This window comes from Schistocerca americana, chromosome 4 (assembly GCF_021461395.2).
Source record: "Schistocerca americana isolate TAMUIC-IGC-003095 chromosome 4, iqSchAmer2.1, whole genome shotgun sequence".
Classification (NCBI taxonomy): Eukaryota; Metazoa; Arthropoda; class Insecta; order Orthoptera; family Acrididae; genus Schistocerca; species Schistocerca americana.
The window spans coordinates 497,645,570-497,657,782 of NC_060122.1; the positions used below are offsets into that span (position 1 = coordinate 497,645,570).

The window sequence follows — 12,213 nt, forward strand, 5'->3', positions numbered from 1 at the left end:
TCCTTGTGTGAAACTCGGCGGTGGACTGACTGTCTCATGACCAAAAATCAGACCCTTATATATCATCACAATAATAGGTACTGAAACTTCACATTGTTCGATGTTTAATTTACAGAAATAACAATTGACACTTAAATTATTAAATTAACAGCATACATCGAAAAATTCTTTTTAAGAGTTTCTTCTACTACAACAGTTAGGCCAAATTATTTGCTTAAATCATGAAATTAACAAATATCGTTATGCAAACAATACTTTTGTCAAAACTGTCAATTACTTTGGAATTAAGGGCTGGCTTTCCTAACATGTTTTTGGAATGGAGCCAAATAAATACTTAAAGATTGCTATTAGTTGTTCCTCCAAATGTTCATAATTGGTACAGAATTTATATTTGTCTATACGTCAGCAGTAGAATTTAGGTTACGAAACAATCACCTATTTCACACTATAGTGAAAGATACTAACTAGGAATGTAAAAATAAATTAGAAAATCAGTTAAATACATAAAACTAAGCACAAAATTAGATCTCGTGTTATATTCTTTAAAACTGAGGGCCAACCTTTTCCTCTATTATGAAAATACAGATTATACTCACGTATGGTGGTAGTAATTAGTTCAAAAAGGAAAAAACGAATTTAAATAGGCAGATGGCAAAACAAGAGAGGGTATTAAAAATATCCCAGCTTGCTTTGTCATATTCGTTTTCACGTATGGAGTGCTCGTTCTGGTTATGAACGCTAGATAGAGAACATGTCTCCCGTAACATTTGAAATATTCTGCTAATGGTTTGTGCATTCGAAATCCCCCGAATGCTTGAAGTACTTTGTCAAAGCTTTCGAAAAAAATTAGGAGCCTCTTCACTACTATCATTGAGTAGGTGTTTCCCAGGGTTTTTTTTTCTGTGTATATAGATTTCTAGTTTAGATTTCTAGTTCTTTGTATAGAGATATTGTGTATCCTTCGTTCAGTGTATGTAGTATTTCAAGGTTGCCTTCTACATTGTCAAATGTATGTCCTGTATCTTTTATATTGGAGGATATTGCAGATTTGTGTGGTGGGTTTTATCAGAAGGCATTGATGTGTTTTTTGAATCTGATGTGGAAGTCACGGCCTGTTTGTTGTATGCACTGAGCTGGGCATTTACTACTTATGATTTTATTTATACAAGAGGCTGAAAATTTATCTTTCCTGTTTTTAAGTTGTGAGCAAGTCTTTGGTATGTTTGTTTGGAATGCAATTCTCATTTTGTGTCATTTGAAGATATTGGCAATTTTTTGGGAGGTTTTACTGAGTAAGGGGATGTATGTTGTTAGTGTAATTTCTTGGTTCTTGGTGGTTATTTTGTTCATTTTTGTTTTTATTTTCTTAATCGAAATGCTTAGTGGCAAAATAAACAAGTGGCTGATGCAGAAAGTGTTTTATTTGTATTGATCAACATTTGCAGCCCTCATAATGCTGTCCCTTATGGACGAAATATTCATTTGTGTGCCAAGTGAGGCAATGAAAGGTTAGGAATTATAAAAGGTCAAAATTATGAAAACCATTGCTAGTATTGATTTTAACTAGGAATGCAGTAGACATGAAATCATCTCAAAGTACATCAAAGTGAAAAGCCCAAAGAATTCATGATCTGGTAACATAGTTCGAAAGATGTTCGAGAAAATATGGCTAGATACCGAAATTGGAGTACTCCAGGGAAAGAAAGACTTACTAAATAGACAACTACACAATATCTAGTACTGACAAATAAGACAAAAGATTTTACCTCAAACTGTGTGTGGCACAAAATCAGTGTCAGTGTTAACAAGAGGGTCACTACCATAAACAGAAGCAACAGAAAGTTATCCAAACTCAAAAATATGCAGTTGATTCAAGATTCAGGAAAGCAACATAAATTCCACAGCAAAGTTCAAACACCACCGATATCGAATTCAGTGTTAAAAGAACTTGACCTATTTGACGATGGTCTGAAATACAACGTAGAACAATCACTTTAAGTTAGATATATCAGAGTTAATAGTAATTACTAAGGATGCGACAGATGCCACGAAATTAGATAGCAACACTAAAACTGGTGTAGCAGAAAAAGTTAAAAACCTGCTCGAGAAAGAAACCACAAGAGAAACTGTTAGAAATGCTACCACGATTAAAGAAAATAGAGCACTCCAGTCATTAAATACTTAACTGAAAAACCATCAAGCAATTGTCACAAAGGCAGACAAAGGAGATTCAGCAGTTTTTGCAAATGTGTATACTAACATCCGCATTCACGGTGCTTTAGCTGTTACTAAACAAAACCTAATAAAATAGAAGCAGCTTTCCCCAGCAGAAATCTCAGAATTCATCAATCTTTGGGAATGGGTATTGAAATATAATTACTTCTCTTTCAGTGGAAAAATCTGCAAACAAACAAATGGGCTAGCTGTGGGTGCCAGATGAAATATTCCTCAACCACCTAGAGCACAAACTTTTCACAAAAAAAAGCCAACATGCATTCAAAAAGTTCAGTTCTACAGAAGGTATGTAGACGATACATTTCTGATCATTGATGGGGAAAATGAAGATAATGTCCAAGGCATCCTCCAAACATTCAAGAAATTGCACAAGAATGTTACAGTCGCACGCTAACTGGAAATAAAGGGCACAATGAACACACTGATTTAACTGTCTGCAAACACAATAACACATATGTCTTCCAAATTTACATAAAACCAACCACCACAGACATAAATATACATGCTTCTTCCTGCCACCCCAATGAACTCAAACTAGCAGCTTATCGCCCAGTGATCCATAGCGCTCTAAAAATCCCACTGAGTGATCACAGCCTCCAGAATGAAATAAAAATCAGCAAACAAGTAGCTATAGCTAACAGGTATAAACCAACACTAATAGACAGTTTAGTTAAAAAAATAAAATGAACAAAATAACCATCAAGAACCAAGAAAGTACACTAACAACGTACATCCCCTTCCTCAGTACCATCTCTCAAAATCTCCAATATCGTCAAGCGACACAAAATAAGAATTGCATTCCAAACTAACAATAAGATATGCCAAAGACTTCCTCATAACTTAAAAACCATGCAAAATAAATTTTGATCCTCTGGGACATAATAAATACCCGGCTCAGTACATATGTCAAACAGGCCGTAACTTCCACACAAGACTCAAAGAACATATAAACACAATCTGATGCAGTACACCACACACATCTGCAATAGCCTCCCTCATAAAAGGTACAGGACATCCATTTGACTATGTGGAAAGCAACCTTGAAATACTACATACACTGAAAGGACACAGAATGTCTGTATATGAAGAACTAGAAATCTATGTACATAGAGAGAGGGGGGGAAAAAAACCCACTTTGGGAACACCTACTCAGTGACAATTGTGAAACAGGCTCAATGAACTTTTTCAAAAGTATTGACATTCTCATAATTTAGAATGTCAATGCACAGCAATTAATGTAATCACTCCCATTCATCCCTCAATAAGTTCAGCCTACACTACATACGTATGATCTGTTGTAATTTTTTTATATATGAGAAATTAATGTACTAATTGAAGTGTGCACATATCAGCATTCAAGAGGAGCCCAATAACCTACACTGCCCTTGGTCTGTGACTGTGGAAAGAAGTCTGTACTCTTCACCTACACTAGCCATGTAAATAAACAATTCTACATCTAAAGATGATGGTGTGTTCCATCGTAACAAATGACTGGCATAGAGACTGTTTTATTTGCATTGATCAACAGTCGCGGCACACACAATGCTGTTCCTTATGGACGAAATATTCACAATTACTTCATTGAAGCCAAAATTTCTCTGAGTTGATAACATCTCAATTAAAAGACTAAATCCTATTCTTGACATGTCTGCAGTATATTCATTTTCATATAAAATGCATCCCTTTCACAGGGGTTATTTCCATACAAATTGAAATATTATAGTAAAGCTAACATGACAGATATTTCTGTATTTTACAATCTGTAGGATGCTATGGACTATAAAACACACTTTAATTTTAAAGCAGTTTTTTTAAAAATCACATTTTTAGCATTTTGATTATTAGACAACAAAGTCAAATTAAAAAAAAAAGTTCTTAGTTTATAAAACCGAACTGACCTGTAAAATACCTGAAAATTGTCACCTGAACTTTCTTCTTCTTCTTCTTCTTCTTCTTCTTCTTCTTCATTATCGTCGTCATCGTTGCTCTCTTCATATATACGACGGTCTTCTCTGCTGTCAAGAGCGTTACTTATGCCGCACTTCTTGAAAGGTTTAACAATAATGTCTTCTCTTGCTCTACGCCATGACTAATGTTTTATCCACTGACACACTGGTGTGATTGTAGGTCGTTTTAAGGCTTCCTTCTGTGTGAATTCATGTTGTGTTTCATGCATCATCCATTTGTTCCATTCCTCTCTCGTATACACTTTTAATGATTTATTTATCAAGACATAAAGAGGTTGCAATTGTGAAGTAAGTCCTCCCGTAATAACAGCATGCTCTGTTTTTCCCTGTCTCAATTTATCTTCCACAGAATTTTTCAGGCAGACTGCTAAACTGATCTAGCACAAGAAGAGAACTCGTCTTCAATAATGCACCTGTACTTCTCTCCCACACCCTGTTAATCCATAATTTCATATCAGTGTGTGAACACCACCACCACCACCACCACCTGCCAGTACTGCATAAGGTTTTGGCATTGTTTTGTGCTTGGAAATGATCATTGGATTAAGTTCCATCAGCACAACATGAAAGGACAACAGTGTAGTGCCTTTTTTTCATTTCCACTTGTTATAGTTGCAGTTTCAGCACATTTCATGGCAATAGTATTGTTACTTGGCACATAAGATGTCGGAGGAGTTTCGTCCCTATTTGCTATTTGGCTTAGTTCTACACCAGCCTTCTTTCGATGTTGAATAATAAAGCGATGGAAAGATAACATTTTCTATTCGTACTCTTGTGGTATTTTCTGAGATATTTTGGTTTTGGTTTGCTTTCTAAGTCTGTGATACTTCATAAAACTGTAGCACCAACAAACTCTACCCTTAAAGTCTCTTCAGTTCCACTGTAGAGATAGCTTATGAGTATGTATTTGAATCATTTTTGTATTAATTCCAATGCCATTTTGATGGTGTCCTTGACTCCATTTCATTACGTCGTCTTCTGGTTTTGGCCATTTTGCATTCAATCCTGTATTTGCACATTTAGTCAGCTACTAACAAAAATATTGTACTGTTACCGATAACATGAACCACTTTCAATTCACTGGCACCACAGACTGCAGTGACACATCATAGGGTAGACACTGTTCTGGGTTTGTGTTGGCGGGGCGGAAGGGAGACAATGTTAGCACGCTAGTGAATCCTCACAACTCATGTTCATCGTGTTTGTGCACTGCTGCTGCCAGTTGGATCCAATGTTGCCAGATAAGTGGTTTCCTGGAGCATTGAATATATGGCCATTTTTAAGATTGGGGGGAATTTTAAATCAAACACTGGACATTTTTATATTTATTTTGAATATAAGGCTCACCACAATTTAGTGGCAATTTTTCAAAGAAAAGAAATGCATATTATAATCCGTAATATATGGTTGTCATTTCTAAACTGTCACCCTACTTACCTCCTACTTGAAGTACTGGAAAAGATTATGTATTTAACGTACCTCTCCCAAAATTACGTATTTAGTCAGTCTCAATTTGGATTTCAAAGCAGCCTCTGTCAAGAACATGTTGTTTTCATTTTGTGACTCATATTACACAAAATTTAAAGACATATTGTTGCCAACTCCTTTTTTTTTTTTTTTTTTTTTTTTTTTTTTTTTTTTTTTTTTTTTTTTTTTTTTTTTTTTTTTTTTACTTGTCGATAGCCTTTGATTGTACAAGTCACAGTATTCTCCTAGAGGAGTGCCAGTATTATGGTATCAGAGATATGACTCGAGGGCAGTGTACAGAATGGGGAGAAATCTTTGTAGATACCACAGGAAATAATATTTGGTGTGCTCTTTTTATGTTATGTGTGAATGAGCTTTTGTGTTAAATCCAAGAAGCACGACTAGTTCTCTTTGCTGGTAGTGCAAGTGTTATAATGAAGGATATTGAAGAAACCATGATACTTGAAAATATAAAAAATATTTTCTTGAAAAATAATAACTGGTGCTCTGCAAATAATCACTGAACTTAGATAAAAGGCAACACATTCAAGTCAGTACTGCTCAAGGCCTGATGAAGACATCATTAGAAATAATGCTCGATGATAAACCTTGAAATGAAACAAAAATTTTGAAAATTGTGAAGTGCTTTTATGGATAATAACTGAAACTGGAAGTTACATGTTACAGATCTTCTTAAACTCCTAAGCTCTGCAACTTCTGCTTTATCAATAATATCAAATTTTGGAGCTGCGAAATGTCAAAAAGTTAGCTTACTTCTCCTATTTTCATTCATGGCTTCACAGGGTAACTCACAATTGATGAAAAAGATATTGGTTGTGCAGAATTATGCAGTTACAAAGTTCTCAACAATCAATCACATTTTGAAAACATCAGTAACATTCATTAATATAACAATAGAACCAGGAATTATTTACAATATCCATAACTCGTAGTATGGCATAGAAAGGGGTGCAGTATTCAGCCATAAAAATCTGTTACCACTTATCCAGTGATGTTAAGAATTTAACTCATTCTATAACTAACTTGAAACAAAAACTAATATCGTATCTGCTTGACAACTCCTTCTGTTACATTGAAGAATTTCTAAATGTGTAAAAGCTAAACATTCCATATCGTAATGAGAGGTCTCAGTTAAGGTGTGTGAAACATGTAACTAACAAACTAACTGCCCATATATTAAATTAACTCTTGCATGACTAGAAATTAGCAGTGACGCAGATATGGCTTCTCCTTGGACTGTCTGATAGAAAATATATTTAATCAGAAAAGTGTGTTCTTATTGTAATGGTTTCCTTCTGTTTTCCAGTCACACTGAAAAAAATTCCTGAATCATGTTTGTTTTTTTGACAAAAATGTATTTCTCTGACAGCACCATGTTTACTATGATAATGGTCCTGTGTTAAATCATTCTACATAGATAGTGGGATGTGAGAGTAGAAGTCATCAGATAAGGAATCTTCCTTGTTCAATAAATAATTTCTGTACATTAACTGAATTTACACTATTTTTTGCAGTGCAAGAAAAGATTGACAGCCTAAATGAACGACTAGAGAGGGAATCCTGTATTGGTGACAAGCAGAGCTGTGATTTTCCTGATTTTGACAATGCATATTCAAAAAGTCTTTCGAAACAGAAATGTAAGATGTTTTTTCGATTTTTAATCCCTTTTAAAAATACTTTGTATTTTTTTAAAATATTTTTCCTGGTCTTGTGTGAGTAGTGAAACCTCGATCTACAATTTCAAAGACTAGTGAAGAATAAAAACTTGTAAGCATGAGGACTACAGATGCATTCATTTACAAAACTGAAGTTACAGTATAAAAACTTAACTTCTGCTTGTAACTTGTGGATAGGACACACACTAGCAATAACTCATGCCATGTTGCCTTTGTTAAGAAAGCAACAACCATGCTTGCATACTTTGCCAGGGGTCATGTAATTTGAGAACGAATGCTGAGAGTAATAGCTGGAAGAAGTTTTTCTAACAATCAGCATGGCAGAAGAGGAGAAGATAAAATGAGGTAAAAATGTGTTACGTGAAACTTGATGAAGCTCTCAAGTCTCCATGGGAAAATGCTTGGATTGGATATACTGCATCGAGGTTTCACTGTCCATACGTAGCTGATCAAATCACTGATCTGCACAAAAGAAAAATTGGTATTAAATTAATTATGTTGTTTCTCGTTGATTATACATTACAGTTTTCAGAACTGCTGCAGTTATAGGGCAATGGTGAAGTGATAAATGGAACTTCTTTCTGCTTTGAGGGGGGGAATAAGCTTAGTATGGTCTACATGAAAGGGAAGCTGTATTTGTGAATGTGATGTAAAATTAATATCATAGCTCAGTGTTTAATTTAATTTAATCTACAGTTAATTTTGGAATCGTACTGTCAGGGATCTAGGAACATGTAAGAAAACCCGTGTCCAGCTATTAACTGGATGCTTCCTCTCAGCAGTTCCACTGGTTTTTTATATTTCAGTCACATATTTTTCTTTAATTACGATTTGTATAGCATATGCTACAGCAGGTGTAGCAAATATTTACTGAGGAACTTCTTTTCACAGTATAAAGTATAACTTTTTTCTGCTCTCTGAGTACAGAGAGATTGCAAGAAAAATACCTCTGCTTATATGCAGTGTAAGTCTCATGATCTGTACACCCCTGTCATAATATGTAAAGAAAATCCTGTAACCCATGTCACACCACCAATCAGTTTGTCCTTTTCCCAATGTTTTCATGTATGTGTCTCATAAGTATTTCCTGTAGTACCTGTTAATGATGTACTTATATGTCCACAAAATTGCCCAGTTATCTGTGCCGCCATTCATACTTTTCCATCTACACATACTGCAGTGTCACTAACTAGGATTGAACCAAGGACTGCTGGATTAGTAATTAGTTATACTAACCATGTATGTCATATCCACTTTCCTTGTGTCTTATCTTTGAGCTATACAACTAGGAAAATTATATTGCCACTTGTGCTTAGTACAGTTTAGTTTGGTTGCATGGTAATTCAGCATTGCAATGATGTCCAGTTTTATCATACTTCACAATATAATGTGATCAACAAAAACAATAATTCAAGGCTGCCATTCAATATTTGTCAATGGTTGTTTCATATAACTTCTATGACTTACACTGAGCTGTAACACATGTAATTTTGATTACAGTGAAGCAAATATTACTGGAGTACTGAAGTTCACATTTTATGAAAAGGAAAGATTGCTAGTCACCATATAGCCAAGATGTTGAATTGCAGGCACAACAAAAAGACTGCTGAACATGTAAGCCTTCTTCTGAAATAGGCACCCCCCCCCCCCCCCCTCAGCTGTGTGTGTGTGTGTGTGTGTGTGTGTGTGTGTGTGTGTGTGTGTGTGTGTGTGTGTGTGTTTTAAGAAGGTGTTCTGATAAAAGCTTACATGTTTAGTAGCTTTCCCCCACCCCCCACCCCTGTCTGCAACTCAACATCTCCAGTACATGGTGAGCAGCACTCTTCCCTCTCATAATACTATGATTAATCAGTCCTGGATTTTGCATTGTCTGAAGTTTACATTGTTTCATTTGTTAAAAGTGAACTCCGAGCAAAATTCAGAATCATCTTATAAAACACTACTTTGAAATACACTACTATTTAGTGAACTGACTGCAAAAATTGAGGATCAGTGTTTATGCAGAGTATAGTTTCAGCTTATACTACAGGTTTATTTGAGTGCATAAGTAACTGCTAATTTGCTGTTGACTTTCAGAAATAACCTTTAGTGTTTGGCTGAGCCATTCCCTCCCAAATGAAATCAAAATCCCAAAGCCAAAATTAGCCGAAAAAAATATGTTGACATACAACCTTGAACTATGCTCTCATAAAAGCTTTCAGTGAATTTCAAGCTTATTTCAGTCTCCACACCTATTATCAGTGTTGCTGCTATGTTACATCAGTAAATGTAAGAACAGCTTGTCCAAATCAAATCTTTGGACACTTGACACTGCCCATATTGGGCTTGATAGCACAATGGCGTAACTTTTTTGACTAACTTCAAATCCTCTAGATTTGAGATACTAGAAAGGAAACTATTAAAAACTCAAAAATTAATTTGCAGTGGCAGAGTTGAGCAGAGAAAGAGAACAAAAGTGTTACCTGGAGGCATTTATCTCAAAGAACGTAATTGGCAATAATAATAGTGCAAATTTTATGTTATGAAATGTGTGTTTAGTTATCAAAAAAGAGCAGTTTCTTTGAAATGATGATCATCAAAGGAACTGTAGTGATATTTAATTCTGTAGAAAGTATATGAAAGAAAGTGATCAGAACTAAAACTACTGTGTGTGTGTGTGTGTGTGTGTGTGTGTGTGTGTGTGTGTGAGAGAGAGAGAGAGAGAGAGAGAGAGAGAGAGAGAGAGAGAGAGCGCGCCATGTTACCTACTTTTTTTTGGAAATTTCTAACCTTTATTGTTTCAGTCTATAGTTTTTGCTTCTGTAATCTTATTATTTGTACCTTGTGTTCAATTTAACCATACAAGCAGTCCTCCAAATATTTCATATTAGTTGGATTACTGTCCAATTCCTGTTAATAACAGCAGTGGAGATAATAGTTACGAACTGCTGTGCAACTAAAAGAAGCTTCAAGAATAAAAGCTGGAGTCATTTTGTAGGTGAAATTGAATCTCATCAGCAGTTTTTATAATTGTAATTTTCCAGTAGAACACAGAAAAACAACTGCCACTTTATACTAGCTATTACTAGCAGGAAGGGTCAATTGTGATGTTCTTTGTGTGTTCTCAGCGGTGACTGGTTCATCACAGAAACTGAAAACAGCTCACAAACTGAAAGCACAGACAAGCAAGATTGTATCTAGTTTCAAAGGTCCAACTGTCAGTTGTTCCTTAGTCCGTGAATTCTCGGGCCATAAGGATGGCATCTGGGATGTGGCAACAGCACGCCCTGGTCAGCCGCTCATTGGCACAGCTTCTGCAGGTAATGTACTAGTGTCATTTATACCTTCATAAGTTGTGTGTGTGTGTGTGTGTGTGTGTGTGTGTGTGTGTGTGTGTGTGTGTACTGAAAACGAATGTACATATTGTGAGAATGAAATATCAGGCAGAAGCTCGTAACATTTTATACATTACCACTCTACAAACAGTATAAAATACAGTTGTATTCCTGCAAAACCAGCTGTTGTGAATAAGTCATGAAAATGTCCACATTGCAGTAGATGCTCTGAGAGCAACATCAGTTGCGTTACACAGTAACTGTTTGAAGTGCTCTACTGATTATATATAATCATAGATGCTATTTGCAGCTATTAATTTAGAACATTTTGTAGTGAAATGTCTTATAGTACTACCTACAGACACCAACAGGTAAATAAGATACCAGTTTTTGGAACAATAATAATAATAATAATAATAAAAAAAAAACGGGAAGGATGATAGACTTCAGACAGCCAAATGGATCTTGAGCAAAGATCAGACAATGTATGAGAGTTGTTCAATAATTAAAGAGACTTATGGCTTTAAGGTGGCATCACTGGGGTGAGCCCTTATATCCTGATATATCAACATTGTTTTGTTTATAATGTCAAAAATACATTTCAAGATGGCGAGTGTGCTTGAAACGTCCACATTAGTTGAACAACATTCTGTTATTTGTTTTTTACTTGTTGAAGGCGATAAACCAGTGAATATGTACTGTAGGATGTCTAAAGTTTATGGTGAAGGTTGTATGAATTGTGCAAATTTTTACAAGTGGGTAGAGCAGTTCAAAAATGGTCGCAACTTAGTGACTGACAAACAGCATTATGGCCGACCAGTTGCAATTTCAACTTCCTCACTTAAAACTCAAATTGATGACATTATTCGTGCCAACCAACATGTGACTATGGAAATGATAATTAATAAGGCTCAAGTTAGTACTGGTACAGTTCATAACAAGCTGAGGTACCGCAAAACGTGCAAGATAGGTACCAAAGAGCTGACGCGACTACACAAGGAAACAAGATTGAGAGTGTGCACAGAGCTAAAGGAATGTTATGAAAGAGATGATGAGCACCTTCTCAACAAAATTTTAACTTGTAATGAAACTTGGGTTCACTTTTATGAGCCAGAATCAAAAAGACAAAGCATAGAGTGTAAGCACATCAACTCACTTGTCAAGAAAAAATTCAAAACCCAAGCATCATTAGGAAAAGTCATGTTGGTGGTGTTTTGGGATGCTGAATGTCCAGTTTTGTGATTATCTCGAAGAGCAGCATACAATGAAAAGCCAATACCACTCAGATTTGCTTTTAAATAAGGTGAAGCCAACCATGAAAGAGAGACATCATGGATCTCAGAGGAGAGGTGTGATTCTCCAGCAAGACAATGTACGTTCTCATATTGCTCAACTAACCCAGGGCTCGCGGCACCTCTCTCACACACACTCCACAGCGCTCTCTCTCGCACGCTCAAGGTCAAGCGTTCTACTGTGCTGCCATCTATTGAGCACCCAGAGAGTTGCCCAGAGAGCATCCCAGGGTGCCCCAGA

The 12,213-nt window shown here is 35.8% G+C and overlaps 1 protein-coding gene across 6 annotated transcripts in view; it reads left to right on the forward strand.

The window, feature by feature from the left end:
- LOC124612599 (WD repeat-containing protein 37) overlaps nt 1-12,213 on the forward strand; it is a 106,127-nt gene that overhangs the window by 58,842 nt on the left and 35,072 nt on the right. For 5 of the 6 annotated variants that reach the window (XM_047140882.1, XM_047140885.1, XM_047140887.1 and 2 more), the window contains 2 exons: nt 7,205-7,327; nt 10,474-10,665. In XM_047140882.1, coding sequence (XP_046996838.1) covers nt 7,205-7,327; nt 10,474-10,665 — 315 coding nt within the window. The remainder of the gene's footprint in view (nt 1-7,204; nt 7,328-10,473; nt 10,666-12,213) is intronic. The other variant, XM_047140888.1, reaches the window with a different exon arrangement.